The following is an 18,061-nucleotide window of genomic DNA, read 5'->3' on the forward strand; positions in this document are numbered from 1 at the left end:
GGGCCCATCTTGCCTGTCTTCTCGGCCAACACAACCTGCAAGGCGTAACTAATTATCACAGAACATTACTATCACAGATGTCCAGCAAAAAGGACGCCATTGTGATTATTTGCGGTCCAACCCCACCTTGCCATCTTCATGCCTTAATATCCCCAACGCTTCTGCAGTATGTATTAGCTACTTCGCTTGGGCGGGTGATGAATCAATGACCCAGCATCTTGATCGTGGATTACAGGGATGTGAGTCTTTTTGGCATGTGCTCTAGCTGATGATTGGTGACGCGGCAGCTCTACCCTGGTTCCCGATGAGATGCTCAGTTTTTCTTTCAAGAAGCGTGGCATTCAGGGACAGTTGATCGCCAGGCACAGTCAACGGTCTGGAAATCCTGCCCAACTATGCTTAAATGACAGCGCAACGTGTCAGATGCAAACATACACCGACTCAGTCCCTCTCCTGGGTATAGGTGGTCAATTAATCAAGCCTGAATCATTCGGTTAGCCTTCCAACAGGGTCTTGGCCCTGTGAAGCGACAGAGTGACTGTCGCGTGCCGGACCAAATTTTGACTTTTGCAAAGACGAGCTTAATAACGACGGCATCGCTCAACGGGGCCGTCAGGAATGTTCGACTGTTAGTGCCCGCACTGAAAACTCTGTTTTGAATTTTCAGATTCAGAAAACCACAATAGCTCCAGTTCATTGATTCAGTATCCACGTGTGATCAATAAAGACATACCGAGCAAAAAAGCCACACTGTCGTCAGCGGTTGTCCGTTGTCCGTGGCCAGGATATTCAGAGTTTTCACCAAGTCTCAGGTTGTTGTGCACTACGTAGTAAGTGCTTGCATGGGACCACATTATTCCCGGCAAAGTACTGGCAGCGAAGTGGGAGGAGAAAAGTACGGTATTGCTGACGTGCGCCTTCAGCCTCAGGTTACAACTATCCCTGCTCAATGTTCCTGGGCCTCTGCGTGTCTCCTACCATTCTCACACCCATTCAGTGCTGAACAGTCTTCGAAACAAGCCTTCGACAGTCCGACCACATGGACGCCTGTCAGGTACCAGGCACTGGTGGCAAACGTACAACCAATAAGGGACCAGAAGTGGCTGGTAGAACCAGGCCGATATGCAGCTAGAAGAAAAATTAGAGCGAATTTGTGGGTTTCCCTGTGGTAGTTGCCAGCTTGGCCACACCCTTGCAGCTTACATACATATTCTACCGGTACGGTACTGTACCCAGTCGCGGAACTGGAAGCGGCTACGCTGAATCGCTGACAGGCGCCTTTTCTGTGCCGGTTTGTGGGACTAGACTGACAGGGAAGCGTTGCTCTGGTTCCATATGAAGATGGCCCGAGGAGAACTTGCATCTCAAGCTGGCTCTTTGCCCTGACAGGCCTTATAAGTTCACACTGTACTGTGTTACCCTCCCGTCTTTCTGGATGTTGTTTTTTGTTGTCGCGCGCTTAATGTACTCCAGTGTCTCGGGTGCGAACTGATGTTCGAAATGAGGCTCTAGCTGGGCAAATTGTTTCATTTCGAAGCGGCCAATGAGTTCGTCAAAACGGCCCCTTACAAGAGCAGACAAGACAACCTTGAAAGAGCTTTGAAACAACGGCCTTACCTCCCTTTGTTCGTGAAAGCTTATGTATAGAACCGGGCCGCAGTTAACAGGCATCTCACGGGCCAGTCAGGAACAACCAAAATGAGTCCACACCACCATCAGGACATGCACCGCGGTGTACACAAAATACTGTATCAGTCAACAACAGTACAGATACCGCCTTGGATGATGCGAGTGGGCATGCGGGGAGAGAACAGAGGAGAGCCCTCAGTATCACCAAGCTTGCAGATTGTGATTCCTGTACAGTGTTGCCGTGCTTCGTGTCCTGTGCGTGCTATGCTGTGTTGGCCGACGAAGTGGTTCTTATCACATCGGTCCTCACCACCCCACAACACCACCGGGAACTCTTTTTGTAGGGTCCGACGGGTTAATACACTAGGATAACCTCCTCGTGTCTTGTCCCCACTGAGGCGCCGAGTGTTTTCCTTGACAAATTTGATCTTGAGTACGTACCCTGCTCGTCTAGCAATTAACTCACAAACTATGGCAGACAGAGAGGATGGGGGTGCCAGGTCTTTGGGTTCAATCATGTTCAGATCTCGTTTATAAAACGGGACTCTTCCCCCTTCTCCAGATGTTTGTTCTGATCAACACACAACACAGTCCTTCCGTTTCAGATCACTTTCTTGTCTTCGGACGATCATTCCTTTGATTCAAAGCTTCTCATTCCTTTTGGAAGTCGAATCTACACAATCCCTGAACAATACCCACGAGCTAGTTCTCGATCATCACCAATCTACTCCATCACTCGGAGTAACTTTTGACTATCACGTCCTGATTCAGTCCTTCATCAGACGCTACACAAATTCATCACTCTTGTCTTGACGACAATCGAGAAATCTTGACAACCCAATTCTCAATCCAAACCAAAAACCGCAAAAATGAAGTTCGCTACCGCTTTCATTGGCCTCGTTGCCTCTGCTACCTATGCTGCTGCTGCCACCGTCACCTTTGTTACTCTCGATGACAAGGAGCGCACCATCATCTTCACCCCTGACCCTGGTTTTGAGGGACCCGAGTCCGTCACTGTCAGCAGTGCTAAGGAAGTTACTGTCGATTTCCCTGACAAGTACATCGGTAACTTCTACGCTGTCCAGAAGGGCCATGAGGACAAGCCCGGTATGCTCGGTGAGGTCACCTTCGGTGGCTGGAACGGCAAGACCTACTTCGACGTCTCTGCTATTGTCGACCCCAACGACAAGGACAACGTCAAGCAGATGTGGCCCAAGGCTGGCAACAGCCCCATGTCTGGCTGCGAGTCTTTCCCTTGCGACAACGCCTACTGGCTCCCTGACGACGTCCAGACTAAGGTCACTGAGGAGGTTGACCTCGTCACCACCCTCGGTGATGGTGCCAGCCCTTACAGTGCTTAAGTGCTTCTACTGCCATTGCCCAAGCGGCCCTTTATCTTCACTTCTTCCCTCACCCTTTTCACCTTTTCACGCCGCGGCGTTGAACACCGCACTGACGATGTCATGAATCCTTTTCTACACTACACGAGTTTCGTTTTACATACCCTGAAAGATACCCCTCGTGTGTTGCAATACCGAGGCCTTTCGTTATAGACCTTTGGGCTGGAGCAGTTGGCGCTTATGGATGGTTGGATTACCCATACAAGACAAGGCCAAAACAGGACTTGAGTTCCATACCTTGGAACTCTCCAAAATATGCAAAGCCGCGTCACTCTTTTCCGCGCTTATGCACCATCACGGGCTTGATGCCTCTTGTATTAGCAAGAGGGTTGAGGCTGGCACTCGTTCTACATTAACCAGATTCTTACACTCGCTGGAACCTAGACCATGTCTAGAGAGACTTTTTACATACAATTCTTGTATATACCACGGGGCGCAAAAGCTCCTTTTCCAAAAAAACGGGATCATCCCTTTTTGACCAACCATTTTAGACTTTAGCCTTGCACATAGAACTGAACATAGACGTTTGAACTTGACTCATTCAACACTCTCAAAAGAAATTCGACCAGTGACATTCCAACGAAGAACATGCTACCTGTTGAGCCGAATCATTTGGTGGGAAGAGGTAACAAAGGAAAAGCCACATGCAAGCTTGAAACAAACCCACTCCTAAGCGTTTCTTTTTCTGGCACACCACACTTCCAACTGCGCCTGTACCGTCGTTTATTTATCGAGTACATACATGTAGCACTGTACAGTTTACCAACCTCTTGCTTACTCGACATTACCTACTGTCGAATCAAATCACAAGGTTGTGTTTGTCGAAGCTGACAAAGGAGAGGACACGTCAGATACTACGCATCACGGCCTCATGTCGTGCCTGCAGGTACAACAAGGTTGATCCCCTGGCCGGGATGTAACATGGCCTGGGTACAGTAGGTTCCGGCTCTAAAATAGGTTGCGTACCTCCTGGTAATAGCGCTGTATCTACGGGTACGAAGCACAATTGTTCGGTTGAATTACAAGGGATATAATAGGATAAGTAAAGATATTCTAACAATAAACATACCGAGATTAGAGCAGCCTGTCAATTGAGTTACAGCAGATCAATAAACTGATTGATCAACTTGATTGTAGATCACTGCCTTGTTGTCTCTCATCCGAACTATTTAAGGTTCACCCATGAAGTTCCCCCCTTCTTGGCACAATAGTTTCTTTGTACGACTGAGCTGCACATGTCACATCGAGATGTTGACTATGAATAATGCCTCTTGACGCGGGATTATTATCGTTTCCGCGTCCCTTGACTGTACAACTTCGGGACGGGCTATGTACGAGCATGTGAATTCCACAGGGGCTGGACTTTAGTTATCGTTGGTTTCTTGGCGCTTTTGATTCTCGGGTCCCTAGCAAATGACCCTGGTACGGACCTCCAACATGCGAAATTTGACAACATTATACTTCATCGGCGGACGAGAGTCTGGTTGCTCAGAAAGACAAAAAGTCAAGTGTAGACCAGACTGAAGAAACTGGACTTGGATCCGAGTAGCTCTCAGCGATGCTTGTTGAAATATGCCACCTTGAAATGGCAAAAACGCCGCTGCCGGGGAGGCGTAACGCCAGAGGACCCTGACGAGATCTCGGAACCCGAGTGGGCGGTTCCCGCCAAGATTTGACAGGTTACTCCCGTTTACGCCCCCCGAATCCTCCAAGAGAACTTCAGCTTGTTGAACAAAACAGACGACCGGTCAGGGCCTGAGACAGGCAGGAATGCTATGAGGTCTGGAATGCGGGTCGCGGAAAAAACACGATGAGCTTGACGCCAGCCGCTGTGACTAGTGTTCAGTGGTATATAACTCTGAACTGTGGGAACTGAGAAAGTCCCGCAGTTCGAACCTGCGAGGATCGAACTCGTCAAATCTCGTACAGTAAATAAACCCAAGTCTGTAGTGGGACGGCAGAATCCAGGCGAAATTGCTGTGTTCGCTTGTTCGTAACTGATATAGGTCAAGCATCAACAACAAAAGGTGCACTTTGCATAAGCGTGATATATAACCTGCAGTCTGGGCCATCTCGGCTCAAAGATGACATGATTATTCAAGTCGTCGTAATATGTAACTTCTATTCCTTCTTCTCGGCAGGCTCGGCAGCCTCTGCTGCAGCAGCTGCTTCGTTCTCTTTGGGTTCATCATCCTCCTTTTCTGCAGTGGGTTCAGTGGCTGGTTCCACTGTCTTGACATGCTTAGAATTGATGATCTTCTGGAGATACTCTCCCGTATCCCCGTATCCATCCACCTTGCCAAGTTTCGTTGTCAAAAACTCAATATCATTATTCATACTGAGAGAGTCATTAGCGGATAGTCCATGAGTGGGCTGCGTACTACATACCTCTTGAGGCCAGCTTCGGTCTTGGGGTCTGCATCTCTAAGACTTGACCCAAGCTGATCTCTGTAACTGGAAAACACAGGAAGCATAATCATCTGGATAGATGTCTCAGGCAGGTGCTTAGTCAAAACCCGATGCAGAGTCGTTGTCTCCTTCGCCAATGTTTCCATGTATGGATGAACGCCCTTGCCCCCATCCGCTTCCCAGTCTATCGTCTTCATTGTTCGTGAATGAATGGCTGCTCGACCACTCATAATTTCAACAAGCTTCTGGTAGATACTGTCCTGATGCTCTTGTAACAGCCGTCTGATCTTGTCAAACTCACCCATCAGATTCGAAAGACTTGCTCCCGATCCAGCATGTCGTCGCACAAATTCCCTAACATGTGGGATCAGAGTAGCTGTAAAAGAGAGCGCCTGAGAGGCTAGAGCCAGATGTTTGGTTGTAATGTTCTTCAGGCCAGCCGAGCGAGTCGCTCCAGCACCAAGGATAAGCTGCGTACATCTCGAGTTAAAGAGCTGAAGATACGCAATCAAAGACGTTGCAATATCAATGGTCATTGATGGTATTCCATTGATTAGGTGAGAAAACTTGGTAATGCCGTCCAAGCACAAAATGGCTGATTTGGGCAGCATAAAGGTTTCTGAGTCGATTGTAGCAGTCCTGATCTTCTCTTTGCTGGTCCCATTCGTTTCAATAGCCTCTTCTTCATTGGGATGTTCCAATTCTGAATGGGGTATCCAAATCTTGGTGCTGTCAGTCCACTCTTGAGGATCATGAGTACTACTGCCCAAAATAGTATTCAGCAATTCCGTGTTCTTCTCATTAAAGTCCTTGGCATTCCATTGATCCGATTCCATGCCTTGAGCCAATTTCTGCATCTCGGCGTCACGATTCTTTTGCACAAAGTCTTTGATGTGTCCATTGACTACATTTTTCAGAGATGTGCCGCTTCGGCCAGATATAGACTCGCATTCGTTGGCAAAATAAAGATTCAGCGTGAAGTAACGCAGGAAAAGGGTGAGTGGCAGCTGCACAGTTTGTTCTGCCCGCACCTTCAGCACCTTGACGATCTTTTCTATCGCCACATCCACAGCCTGGCCAAGGAGGTTGGTGATATCCAAGCTCTTGTGCAGCTCCTCCTGAACCTCAAACATTGCGTTGTCCATTGGGTTGCTTGGAAATCTGTCTGGTCTCGGACTAGAGATGGGCGACCTCACCGGGGGTGATTTCAAAGCATCGGCTTGTGCATTGTCAGTAAGTGAGCTTGTGATTTCCAGCAAGACTTTGACTTGGGTTGTAAGTCTCCTGAGTGTCTCTGTAACTCCGATGTAGATTTTGACAAGAAGTTCTTCGCCATCTTCGGGATCCAGAGCCCGCAAATTCCGTGCCAGAATGGACGACTTTTCTTGGTTTGACAGATGTCGACCGCCACTTGCAGTAGAGACTGACATCATAGATTCATTGTCATCATCCGTAGAACTGGGTAGAGGTCGTCTGATCAGGTTTCGAATCTCACGCAAGACAGATTCTCGGTAAGCGATTGTCGCAGCAGCGATATGCTTCGCCCGGTGCAACCCAACCATGTTTGGCAATAGTTCAGCTTTCAACCCATCGGTGTTTGTCAGATAGGTTGGGAAAACCGAGGGGGATCTAGTATGACCAGCCTTGGATCGATTTGCTGACGCATCCCATCTAAGGAGAATCTCTTGATATGACACTGACTCGGCATGGTGTCGTAAGTCGCGGACCAATATGTCTTGGAAATTGATCTCGTACGCCTTTCCGATGCGCGTACGTAAAAGGGCCAAATCGGCATTGACGCCTTGCAGAGCTGAAGCTGATCGCAAGTCCAGCAATTGTATTGTGGGCTGGTCATCAGCGGTGGTATCCCTTTCACCGGCAATAAGGTCCTCGAGCGAATCGATGCTCACAAGAGCCTTGTCGATTGCGCCCTCATCTACCAAAGCCTCGCAGTTCGCAACACCATCCGCGATCTGCTTGAGCTGAAGCACTGCGTCGTTGAGCTGGCGCAAGTTTTCCTGGCGTCTCCGCTGGTGAACAATCTGCAAGCCCTTGGTCGCAATCTCCTCATCAAGTGCTTCGAGCTCTTTTCTTAGCGTTTTGATTCTCTCGACTGAGTCCGCAGCTTCCGAGTGCAGCTCCTTCAAAGATCCCAGTGCCGTAAAGAATGTAGACGAGGCGGTTGAAATAGAGTTGATCAGGTGAACTTCAATAGTGTCCATGTACCAAGATAGCTTTTCTTGCAAGATCGCGTTGGTAGCAAGAGCTTTCCGTGGGGCCGCAGCGCTTCCATTAAGTGCACCCTTCCCATCCTCGGCGTTGGCAGGTCGAATAACCTCGGATCGTTCGCTCACGATATCGAATGTGCGGGGGTTTTCGAGATGAAACTCTTCGTCGAAGTACACAGTTGGAATGGTGGACAGAGGTGGTGGTCCTTGTGTGGATCTTCGGATAAAGCCAGCGCTTGGTCTTCGAACTGGATTGTTGCCATCGTTCGAATTCATCGACGAAAGTGATGCAGTCGAGCCTTTGCGAGTTGGCCGCGGCTTTGGGCCCGGCCGTAAATACCCATCACCGCTCGATTCTGTTGGGGTATCTGGGCGATCAGAACGCTGCTCCTTGTTGGCCTCTTCATCGCTTTCCTTTAGTCGTTGCAGCTGCTCGTATAGTGCCCCAACCTTGGTTAGGTATGGGCTGAATTCTTCAATGTCGACCTTTTTAATATTCGTCAGGCTAACTGGGGGGATATCTCGAGCTGTCGGAGGTTTGTGCGCAGTCGAAGCTGGTGCGGAGGTGTGAGGCTGAAGGCCAGTTCGAACAATTGGGGGCTGAAGGAGGGTTGAGATAGCTTCCAACGGTTAGCCATTGCCATGGTAGATTCCACGAACTAAAACGAACCATTCTGGCTTGATTCATAAAGCGAAGCAGTCAAACTGTTGGGAGCACTGTCAAGAACACCTCCTACTGAGTGAATAGAGCTTGCCGTAGAGCCACGTCGCGCTGACGGGTGGGGATGCATCTGAGGGTGTCTATGGTTGTTACTGCATCACATGTCAGATTCATACACAGTAGACAGCTTGAGAAATAAAGGTATATATGGCTACCTATGAAACGGAAGCTCCCCATGGCCCAGAGGCGACAAGGCCGTGAGGTTGTCGGCAGACTTGGCTGCGGTTGGAGAGCTGGGAGAGTACATGATCAAGGAAGCTCCGGCTGAAGTGAGGCAAAGGAGCTTGGAAGACGAGTGACGAAGTGGGCGGGTGTATTATTAGGGTATCATCGCTGAAAGAACCGAACAGAAAATACGGTAGTCAAGAAGTCTTTAGACAAGATTGGAAATGTTAATTAAGTGAAGACAAGAGAGGGAATGAAGGAATAACCAAGAATACGCCGTCATCACCAAAAAGGGTTATTGGTATATTACAGTACTGTACTTGGGGTAGGTACCTTGTTCGTCTAGACACCTTGTAAGTTGCAGCTCTGGAACACCCCTGAAGACGATGCACGTGATCCAGTTCATGCTTTGAGTTCTAGAATGCTTCCTGTACTAAGTACGTACAGTAGGTAGGTACTATACGCGTCGCGTCAAGGGTCAAGTTAGTGCACGTTTCGTTCGTGCCTCCGCTAAATTGACAAAGGTAGGTTGCCCCCCAACTAGAATAAGCCCCTCCATAATGCCCCCTGTCTAAAGTCGATTCTTGTGTTTAACAACGATCAAGCAGAGGAATACTCTCATTAATTATTCACAACCACAAACAATCACAAGATGGATCGTGGATCAGTTTACTCCGCTCATGTCTTCGAACCGAGTTTCGGTGAGAATGGAGATACTCGGCTGCAACTTCAGACACAGCTCGAAACCTTTATCCTCGACTTTCGGCTCGACAACAATTTCGTCTACAGGTTTGCGCTAAACATCATGTACGAGACGAATAAACGTATTAATAGTCTCGCAGAGATCAACTTCGAGAGAATGCGCTCCTCAAGAGGTACTTCTGCGACGTTAACATCAACGACTTGATTAGCTTCAACGAGGAGCTGGCACACCGACTGGCTTCTGAACCTGCCGACATCATCCCTCTAGTAAGGAACACACCAAAGCGAATACAATAAATTCCTAACAAGCTGCAGTTCGAAAATGCCCTAAAGAAATGCACACATCGCATTGTCTTCCCTCACGAACCCAAGATTGAGATCCCCGAACATCAACTTCTCCTTCACTCAAACGCCGACGATGTCTCAATCCGCAATCTCGACTCCGAGACCATCTCACGGCTGGTACGTGTACCAGGTATTGTCATTGGTGCCTCGGTCATGTCATCAAAGGCAACAGAACTCCATATTCAATGCCGCAACTGCGGACACACTCAGAACATTCCTGTTTTGGGAGGCTTCACGGGTGTCTCTCTTCCCCGACAATGCTCTCGAAGTCGAGTCCCCAATGACCCAACACCAAAATGTCCCATGGACCCCTACTTCGTTGCCCACGAGAAATCTCAGTTTGTCGACCAACAAATTATCAAACTTCAAGAAGCGCCCGATCAAGTTCCTGTAGGAGAACTGCCCAGGCACGTCCTCATCTCAGCCGATAGATACTTGACAAACAGAGTTGTTCCGGGTTCAAGATGTACTGTTATGGGCATCTTTTCGATCTACCAAAACAAGGCCTCCAAGAACTCCTCCACCGGTGGTGCTGTGGCTATCCGTACTCCTTATTTGAGGGCAGTCGGAATCCAGTCAGATATCGATCAAGCAGCCAAGGGTAATGCGACTTTCTCGGAAGAGGAGGAGCAAGAATTCTTGGAAATGAGCCGACGGCCAGACCTTTACGAGGTTATGACTGACTGCATTGCCCCCTCTATCTATGGAAACCGTGACATCAAGAAGTCAATCCTTTGCTTGTTATTAGGAGGCTCGAAGAAGATCCTCCCCGATGGAATGAGGCTAAGAGGAGACATCAATGTGCTCCTTCTTGGTGACCCTGGTACAGCCAAGTCTCAGCTTCTCAAGTTTGTCGAAAAGGCAGCCCCTATCTCCATCTACACATCCGGAAAAGGTTCGTCTGCTGCAGGTCTGACGGCATCCGTCCAACGTGATCAATCTACACGCGAGTTCTACCTCGAAGGCGGTGCGATGGTCTTGGCTGACGGTGGAGTGGTGTGTATTGATGAGTTTGATAAGATGAGAGACGAGGACCGAGTGGCGATCCACGAAGCTATGGAACAGCAAACTATTTCCATTGCTAAAGCTGGTATCACTACCATCCTCAACGCACGAACGTCAGTTCTGGCTGCTGCCAACCCCATTTTCGGTCGATATGATGATATGAAGACTCCTGGAGAGAACATTGACTTCCAGACTACCATTCTTTCGCGTTTCGACATGATTTACATTGTCAAGGATGAACACAGCCGCGAAAAGGACGAGACAATGGCCAAGCACGTTCTCGGTATTCAGATGAACGGCCGAGGTGCTGAGGACATGACCGAGTCTGAAATCGCCATTGACAAGATGCGAAGATATATCACCTACTGCAAGACGTAAGTTTCTTCCTCTTCGCCACATTCTCCTGCTTATACTAACAAATGATAGTCGATGCGCCCCTCGACTTAGTGCTGAGGCTGCCGAGAAGCTTTCTTCCCATTTTGTTTCCATCCGTCGCCAGGTCCACGCTGCCGAGATAGAGGCCAACACTCGTTCTTCTATCCCCATTACTGTTCGTCAGCTCGAGGCTATCGTGCGTATTACCGAGTCTCTTGCCAAGCTTAGTCTCTCCCCCATCGCCACCGAAGTACACGTGGACGAGGCCATTCGTTTGTTCTTGGGTTCCACCATGGATGCTGTCAACCAAGGCAGCAACCAGGGCAGTCGCGAGTTGAACGACGAAGTCAACCGTCTTGAGGCAGAGCTGAAGCGACGCCTTCCCATCGGATGGAGCACTAGTCTATCCACACTCAAGAGGGAGATGGTTGAGGGCAAGGGATACAGCGAGCAGGCACTTAACCGAGCTCTGATGGTGCTGCAACGGAGAGATACAATCATGTTCAGGAACCAGGGAGCTCAAGTCTACAGGAATGGAGCTTAATGTAGGAAGGAAGGATTTGTTTGGCCTGTTAACGAGTAATGAGGCGAAATCATCATGATCATTGTACAAGTTAAAGATACCAAAACTCGATATCGCATTTATATCTGCCTGTCTAAGATTTGGCTAGTCCCATTGATATACTAAACAGCCTAAGAAGTATGATCCAAGCAGCATAAAATGACCTACTAACTTCGTCTCTTATATTCCTAGCGGCCGATTTTTCTGATACCCTGGGGAGGTGACATTAACGTTAGACGAGTGATGGGGACACTTGCTAATTATCATCACGAAGTCAAGGCATTGATATCTTTTGCCGACTGCGTCAACTTATATCCTCAGAAGGTACTATGTAATGGGCTTCATAGAGTTCAACTCCATTGGATCGGCCAGCTACTGAGCACTCGGTAGTTGGCTCTAGCCTTACATCAAGCACATAGTGTTGTATAAATCACCCGATACTAAACAATTGTTCATCCACGTTGATGGACCTATAGTTCATAATTAATCCAAATTGTCGGAATTGTTCCTTCATCCAATTGTATTATTTAGTGGCCCTCGAAGTAGTGATTCTAATTATCGGTATTGTTGTTCGTGGCTCTCGCTGGCATCTCAAATTAATCATCGAAACCGCCCCATTCGTTGTCCTCACTGCTATCACTCTCACTTGAAGATTCCTCCTCTTCGCTGCTCTCCTCATCCTTGTTATGTTTCTTGTCATCTCTTGTAGTCAAAGAAACGGTCTCGCCTGTTGACTTCAATGTAGGCATACCAACAACATCACGGACTATAGCACCGTTGTCATCTCGCACATAAGGACCCTCATCATCAGCAGGGGCGTCATCTTGTTCACCGGATCGAACAAATCCAGCGACGAAAAATCCCATGACACCCTGCCCATCATCCTTGTAAGAGCGAATGCAGCCCTCTGCTATCTCTTCGTTGCCTTCGCATGCTTCAGGCAGCCCACGAACAGGCCATTCTCTCATGCCGGAAACCTGGTCCTTTCGTAGAAGAATACGCCAACCTCTTCGCTTTGCAATGTCTGATTCGAGAGCTCTCATGACGACACGCTCGTTTTCTTGCATGTGAATAGAACAAGTTGAGTATGTGATCTTCTTTGCTGATGGGAACCGGAAAGCATGTAATAGGAGAACCAACTGGAAGGACGACAAAGCCTCAAGACGTGTTTCGAGGTCCTTCTCTGATTTAATCGCTGTTTCATTTCCATCATCGTCTATCATGACACTCTCAGGGGCCGGCTCGACCTTCTCATGTTTCCTCTTGCGATTGTTTGGTTTTGTTGGTGGCGTTTTTCCGTTACCGCTATAAGGCTCCGGTAAATGAACTTCCGGCATCGAATCTCGCCCAACGATACCGCTCCCCGAACAACTAGGATCTAGAAGCAAGGCTCCAACTGACTTGTAGTTATCTGCTCTGGGTTTCACTTGCATAAAGTCTTGGCCAAATCCAATCTTTGTGACAGAATCTGAACCAGCGATTTTGACCATCTTGTGAAGAACCTGCGCTCTTCTAGGATCCTTCTCGAATGCATAAATGGTTTGCCTGGGTGAATCGAATTCGGGCGTATGTTCCTTGACGATAGCTGCCAGATGTGTTGTCTTGTTACCAGGGGCAGCGCACGCGTCGATCAAATCTCCGTCTTCTACCCTAGGGTCCAAGAGATAGGCCGGGAAACAGGATGCTTTGTCTTGAAGAATGATTTTGCCAGAAGTATATGCCTCTGTTTTGGTGAGGTCGATCCCTGCAGTGATTGCCACGAGATTCGGTACGTGAGGGTCGATATAGATGAGTTTTCCAGCATTGGTGACAACCTCCTTGATCGATGTAGCTCTGGTGTACTTGGAAAAGGTGGTCTCAAGCTGTTCTTCCAATGTGCTCTTCACAGCGTTGACGCGAACCCATCGAGGGTAGTTTGCTTCCTCGCCTGCGCAGTCCCTCTCAACTTGCTCTTTTAGAGCCTCGATTGTCGGCATCTTTCTGCGAAGCCGCGCAAGCTTGAACTCTGAGCTGATGCGCGCTTTGTGTCTCTCGATAGATGCACGTAGGCCATGGCTTTGTGGAAGCGCAATTCCCTTCTTTGCTAGTAGGAGATCATGGACAAGAAGTAATGACAACGTCGGTGTGAGCTTGATTCATAATTAGCATACAGTCTCTAGTCTTTATAAAAGATAATTTCAAACCTTTCGCTCCAATTTGAGAAGTTCTGATTTCTCAATCACTTCTTTGAGGATGGGACTCCATTTGCAGCTCTCTAGGACTAAGGCGTAGACCTGGTTAGGAGCAGACTTGAGGCCCTTCTTTTTAAAAACACGGGACTTTAGACTTCCGCCTTCAGATGAAGACCCTGTCAGGATCTCGGCAGCCTCATGATAAAGAGACATATTTGAGGCGATTTGAGATGTTGTCGAATGAGTTGAAGATGAAGATGATGAAGAAAATTAAAGTGAGATTTGCTGGTGTAGTCTTTAACCGGAGCTTAGCCGACGGCAAGTTCGTGTAAGTCGCCCCTGGCTGCTAGGTATTGATCGAACTTCGTGGCGAAGACTTGTCAAAACTACAGAAATCCGGTTTGCCTGGTACATCATTAGAATAAATTATGTTGTGTTCTACATTCTGGCCTGTGTTGGCTACAGCATAATTCCTAGATAGAAATATTCGAGTGCTTTCTACACGTCCGCAAGATCACCTCAGACAATATTCCTTAAGAAAAACTGTCAAAACCTGTCCATAGCAGATGTACAGCAGGTCAAAATCATGTCAATCACAGTCAAATGTTATGTTTAATTCACTTGTGTATGTTTAAGCCAGTCGATTTGTATGAAATGGGTATCTGCCCTTGATTCATAATGGGCGAAAGAAGTTGCGCCTAGCGCAATCGGGTCCTTGTGAAGCAAGGTATGTCCTCGATAAATATACATGTTAAGAAGCGAATCGAATCGAATCATCCAACCATTTTCCTCCCCTCAACTCTTCCCAAATTCCATTGCACCACGCAAACTCAAATTGATAAAAACAAATGCCTTGCCGTGAAATCGCCGTCCCTATATTCTCCAGTCCAAAGCAAAAGGGGGTCACTGGAACACCCCTCTTATACAAGATGCGTTTTAATAAATGCATCATTGTAACGAAATGTGATAAAAAGCTTTGGCCACCTGGGCTGCTATACATGTTATCATATAAGCAGTCGAGGTACTCTGGTGAGAATACACAGTTTAGTGACGGTGGCTGCGGCGACGGAAGTTGTTGAATCCGTTGCCATGCTGGTGGGCATGTCGTCGAACGGGATCCCTCTTGTAAGCGGGAGCAGCAGCAGCGTCCTCAGTCTGGACAGGAACGCTGGCTGTCTGAGTGACAGTGACAGTGTTCCAGACGGTGTGGACGCGGGTGGACTTGCACTTCTTGGGCTGATCAGGCTTGCCGAAGATTTCGGTTGGCTTGGGGGCGTTGGTGAGAACGCTGGTAGCCTCGGCAGCGGCGTCGGACACAATTTCAGGGACAGAAGGCAGAGTAGGCTTGGGGATGGCTCTGGTGGGCTCCTCGGCGGGCTTAGTGTACTGAGGCGCCTCAACAGCGGTAGACTTGTCCTCGGGAGCTGACTTGGTAGCAGAAGGCTTAGCGGAAGGCTCAGCGGAAGGCTTGCTGGGCTTCTCGTCATCGTCACCCTTGTTGGGCATAGAGGGAGCATCACCGTAGGAGAAACCACTGAGAGGGTTGTTTCCAGGCAGCTTGTCCAAGGTACCGGTGGTCTTCTCGTCAATCTCAGACTCGATTGTGCACTCGTCCTTGTTGAGGCCATAGAAAAGACCGGGGCAGTTGTCCATACCCAGAGTACCGGCGTTGCAGGTATCGATGATGTGCTTCAGGAGCTTCTCATCCCAGCCAGCCATGAAGTCAGCGTGGCTGCTGTAACCAGTAACGTCACCGTTGGAGAAAACAAAGGGCTGCTTGCCCTCTCCCTCAGTCCAGCGGCCCTGGAATTTGTTAGTGTTCCAGTAGGCCTCATAGAAAAGATGAGGGACGTGGATCCAGCCCTTGGGGCAGTCGAGGTAGCCATCGTTGTCCTCGGGGTAGGCCATGTTGTTCTTGAAGTCGGTAAGGCCAGCCTTGGGGTTGTAGCAAGAAGGGAAGTGAACATCAGCTCGGAGAGGAGAGAAGGTGCCGTCACAGGTTCGGTCAGGGAATCCGACACCCTCGTTCTTGGTGATGGGGTCACCGACACCAGCTGTGGTACCGTCCGATTTGGCATCCCAAGAGGGGGTAGAGTAATCGTTGTTGGCGCGAGGGCAGGTCATTCTGGCGGCATTGACAGGACCCTTGGAAGGGTCAAGGTTGGGCTTGGCACCAGCCTTGGGCATTGTACGGGTCATGGCATCACCAGCAACAATCTGCAGACCGGCAGGGAAAGGCTTGATCTCATCATGGGTCTTCTCGAAGCTGATGGTGATATTAGTGATGTGCGCAAAGAGCGGCAGAGTGAGATAAGGTGAGACATGGGAGAGGGGTTTGTCGCAGATTGACGAGACAATGGGGGAATTATACTTACAAGTAGTAGGCGTTGAAGTAATCGAACTCAACGTCCTCAAACTTTCCAGACTTGGGATCTTGGAAGTAAAGACTGGGGAACCAGTAGGCACTGTTGTCACCCTTGATCATGGCGTTACTGCACTTTGACTCCATGAGGTCCTTTCCAGTGGCGCTGGTGCTGAAACCACTTCCACCCATGATGTTGTGAACGTGAGTAGAGGTCTCTCCGGGGAAGAGAATGGGATCCATGCGACCTCTGGTGAGCTGCTTGTTGGTGAAGCGCAAGACGGCAAAAGTACCCTCCTCCTTGGCGGCGGAAGCAGCACCGGCGAGAAGCGCGGCGGCGGCAACGAAAGTGGACTTCATTTTTGATGGTATTTGTGATAATCGATGGATGATATTCAAGTAGTCACTTTAAATAAAGTGTTGTGAAAATAGTTTGAAGAGCTGGCGAAGAAGAAGTCTCTAGGACTCTGAGCACTGGAAAGCGGAAACTTGCTAATTCTTCAAGAAGAAGCGGAAGAGAGGAGAACCAGTGTAAGGCGGGGGAGGGAAGCACGCAGGTGATACCGGAACACCTGTGATAACCTAGAATGAATGTTTCGTTTCGCAACCGTCCAGACTCGTTCAATCACTGCCGTTGATGTGCGTGATGTGATTCAGAGCGAGCGAGGTTAGAGTCGAGAAAAAATGAGGGTAACAACAGCTCAGGGAAGCGAAGGTGCCTGAAACTGCTCTGCAGATACAGTTATGAATGAATGTGTGAGTGATAAAATGAATGGAAAGGACGTGCCCAGCAGTTCAGTGTACGAGGACGAGGACGAAGAGAGAAGAAAAGTAGAAAATGAAAGGAGCGTGTGGAGGGGATTCAAGAAGAAGAAGTATCCGCATGTTGGACGAGGATTAGAGGTGGAAGGTTCTTTGTGCGAACAGGGGCGGGGGTACCTAAAAGCGCATCCAGCACAGCGTTTGACAGTTGGTCTGCCACTGCGAAGCCACTGCAAAGCACTTGATGCCAGGCCTGTCAGCGGGACCAGAGTGTGCATGGACGTTGATTTAGAAATCTTGGCTTTAACCATGGAATCCATTTGATCAAAGGATACTGGCGATGGAGCCTCTAACGCTCCACCGTTGAAGGCAAGGCTTGGCTTGGCCCATTAAGGGGCTGTCCAATCCCTCTACCGCCAGCCCAAGGCGTTTTCAAACATTTCTATATACAAAAGGTCTCTAGTGCGGCAAGACTATGAAAGAGGATTGGCTACAACGTTGGCGCCACATCTCACCTCATGGTCAAGAGAGGGAGGCCAATTCCTTATCAACTCTGTTCTTAAATATTTACAACAAGTCACTGATGAATGAATGGGGAGAGTAATACACATGAAACGAACAACAAGACTAAGCGGTAAAACTCAGCAACATTATTGGCCATCACTATTGGCCATTCTTTCTTCTTTCTTGCGGGCCTCGAAGCGTACCTGCATTCAAATATTACTGGGTTGCCTTGTCCTCGGCCACAGCCGCTACAGTTACCGCCCAAGCTACTGGATGAACCAGGGGTTTTGACAGGGATCATCCAGCCTTAGCCTCTAGTTGAGGGTCAAGGAGAAAAGGGATCCCTAGTTCAGTTGAGGCTATTCGTGGTAACAGCTGACATTGTAGTGCCTGCCCAGAGTTTGTCAAGGCCCGCCCGAGAGCACAGCAGATAGAGAGAGATGCGCTGGCAGTCGCACCGGTTATCCAAACCGCCAGTCATTCTTGAGCGTTGGAGATAAAGATCAGTTGAAGCTGCAGTTGCAGTTGCGCCTCATCTCTGGTGGAACACTTGTTGTTCTGCTCAGGGCGATCGTGATGTTGTACTCTGTTCTGTACCATTACGTTGCACCATCATCGTTGCTTGTCTTGCACCAGAACCCCCGGCCAGAAAAGGAAAGAAAGAATGAACGAACGAAGCGAATGGAACAAAAAGACGTTGGACTCTGAACAAAGAAGACCC

The 18,061-nt window shown here is 48.8% G+C and overlaps 5 protein-coding genes across 5 annotated transcripts; 2 read left to right on the forward strand and 3 right to left on the reverse strand.

Moving 5' to 3' along the window:
- Nucleotides 1–2,498: 2,498 nt before the first annotated feature.
- Nucleotides 2,499–2,990, forward strand: FSST1_002291 (uncharacterized protein; the record flags this gene model as incomplete). Its single annotated transcript, XM_083228265.1, has 1 exon — nucleotides 2,499–2,990. One exon carries the CDS (start codon nucleotides 2,499–2,501, stop codon nucleotides 2,988–2,990), a length of 492 nt encoding a protein of 163 aa, XP_083092473.1.
- Nucleotides 2,991–5,150: 2,160 nt separating this feature from the next.
- Nucleotides 5,151–8,634, reverse strand: FSST1_002292 (Vps54-like protein-domain-containing protein; the record flags this gene model as incomplete). The annotated part of the gene is made up of 4 exons (XM_083228266.1): nucleotides 5,151–5,367; nucleotides 5,418–8,286; nucleotides 8,337–8,479; nucleotides 8,543–8,634. 4 exons carry the CDS (start codon nucleotides 8,632–8,634, stop codon nucleotides 5,151–5,153), a joined length of 3,321 nt encoding a protein of 1,106 aa, XP_083092474.1.
- A 570-nt stretch (nucleotides 8,635–9,204) lies between these two features.
- On the forward strand, nucleotides 9,205–11,523 carry FSST1_002293 (MCM DNA helicase complex subunit MCM5; the record flags this gene model as incomplete). Its single annotated transcript, XM_083228267.1, has 4 exons — nucleotides 9,205–9,341; nucleotides 9,395–9,521; nucleotides 9,570–10,978; nucleotides 11,031–11,523. The coding sequence occupies 4 exons, from the start codon at nucleotides 9,205–9,207 to the stop codon at nucleotides 11,521–11,523; spliced, it is 2,166 nt and encodes a 721-aa protein (XP_083092475.1).
- A 614-nt stretch (nucleotides 11,524–12,137) lies between these two features.
- Nucleotides 12,138–13,925, reverse strand: FSST1_002294 (rRNA (cytosine-C5-)-methyltransferase RCM1; the record flags this gene model as incomplete). Its single annotated transcript, XM_083228268.1, has 2 exons — nucleotides 12,138–13,670; nucleotides 13,725–13,925. 2 exons carry the CDS (start codon nucleotides 13,923–13,925, stop codon nucleotides 12,138–12,140), a joined length of 1,734 nt encoding a protein of 577 aa, XP_083092476.1.
- An 831-nt stretch (nucleotides 13,926–14,756) lies between these two features.
- Nucleotides 14,757–16,434, reverse strand: FSST1_002295 (uncharacterized protein; the record flags this gene model as incomplete). The annotated part of the gene is made up of 2 exons (XM_083228269.1): nucleotides 14,757–15,978; nucleotides 16,088–16,434. 2 exons carry the CDS (start codon nucleotides 16,432–16,434, stop codon nucleotides 14,757–14,759), a joined length of 1,569 nt encoding a protein of 522 aa, XP_083092477.1.
- Nucleotides 16,435–18,061: the final 1,627 nt, after the last annotated feature.

The sequence above is a fragment of the Fusarium sambucinum genome, chromosome IV (assembly GCF_050947815.1).
Source record: "Fusarium sambucinum isolate potato_lamoka chromosome IV, whole genome shotgun sequence".
Lineage (NCBI taxonomy): Eukaryota > Fungi > Ascomycota > Sordariomycetes > Hypocreales > Nectriaceae > Fusarium > Fusarium sambucinum.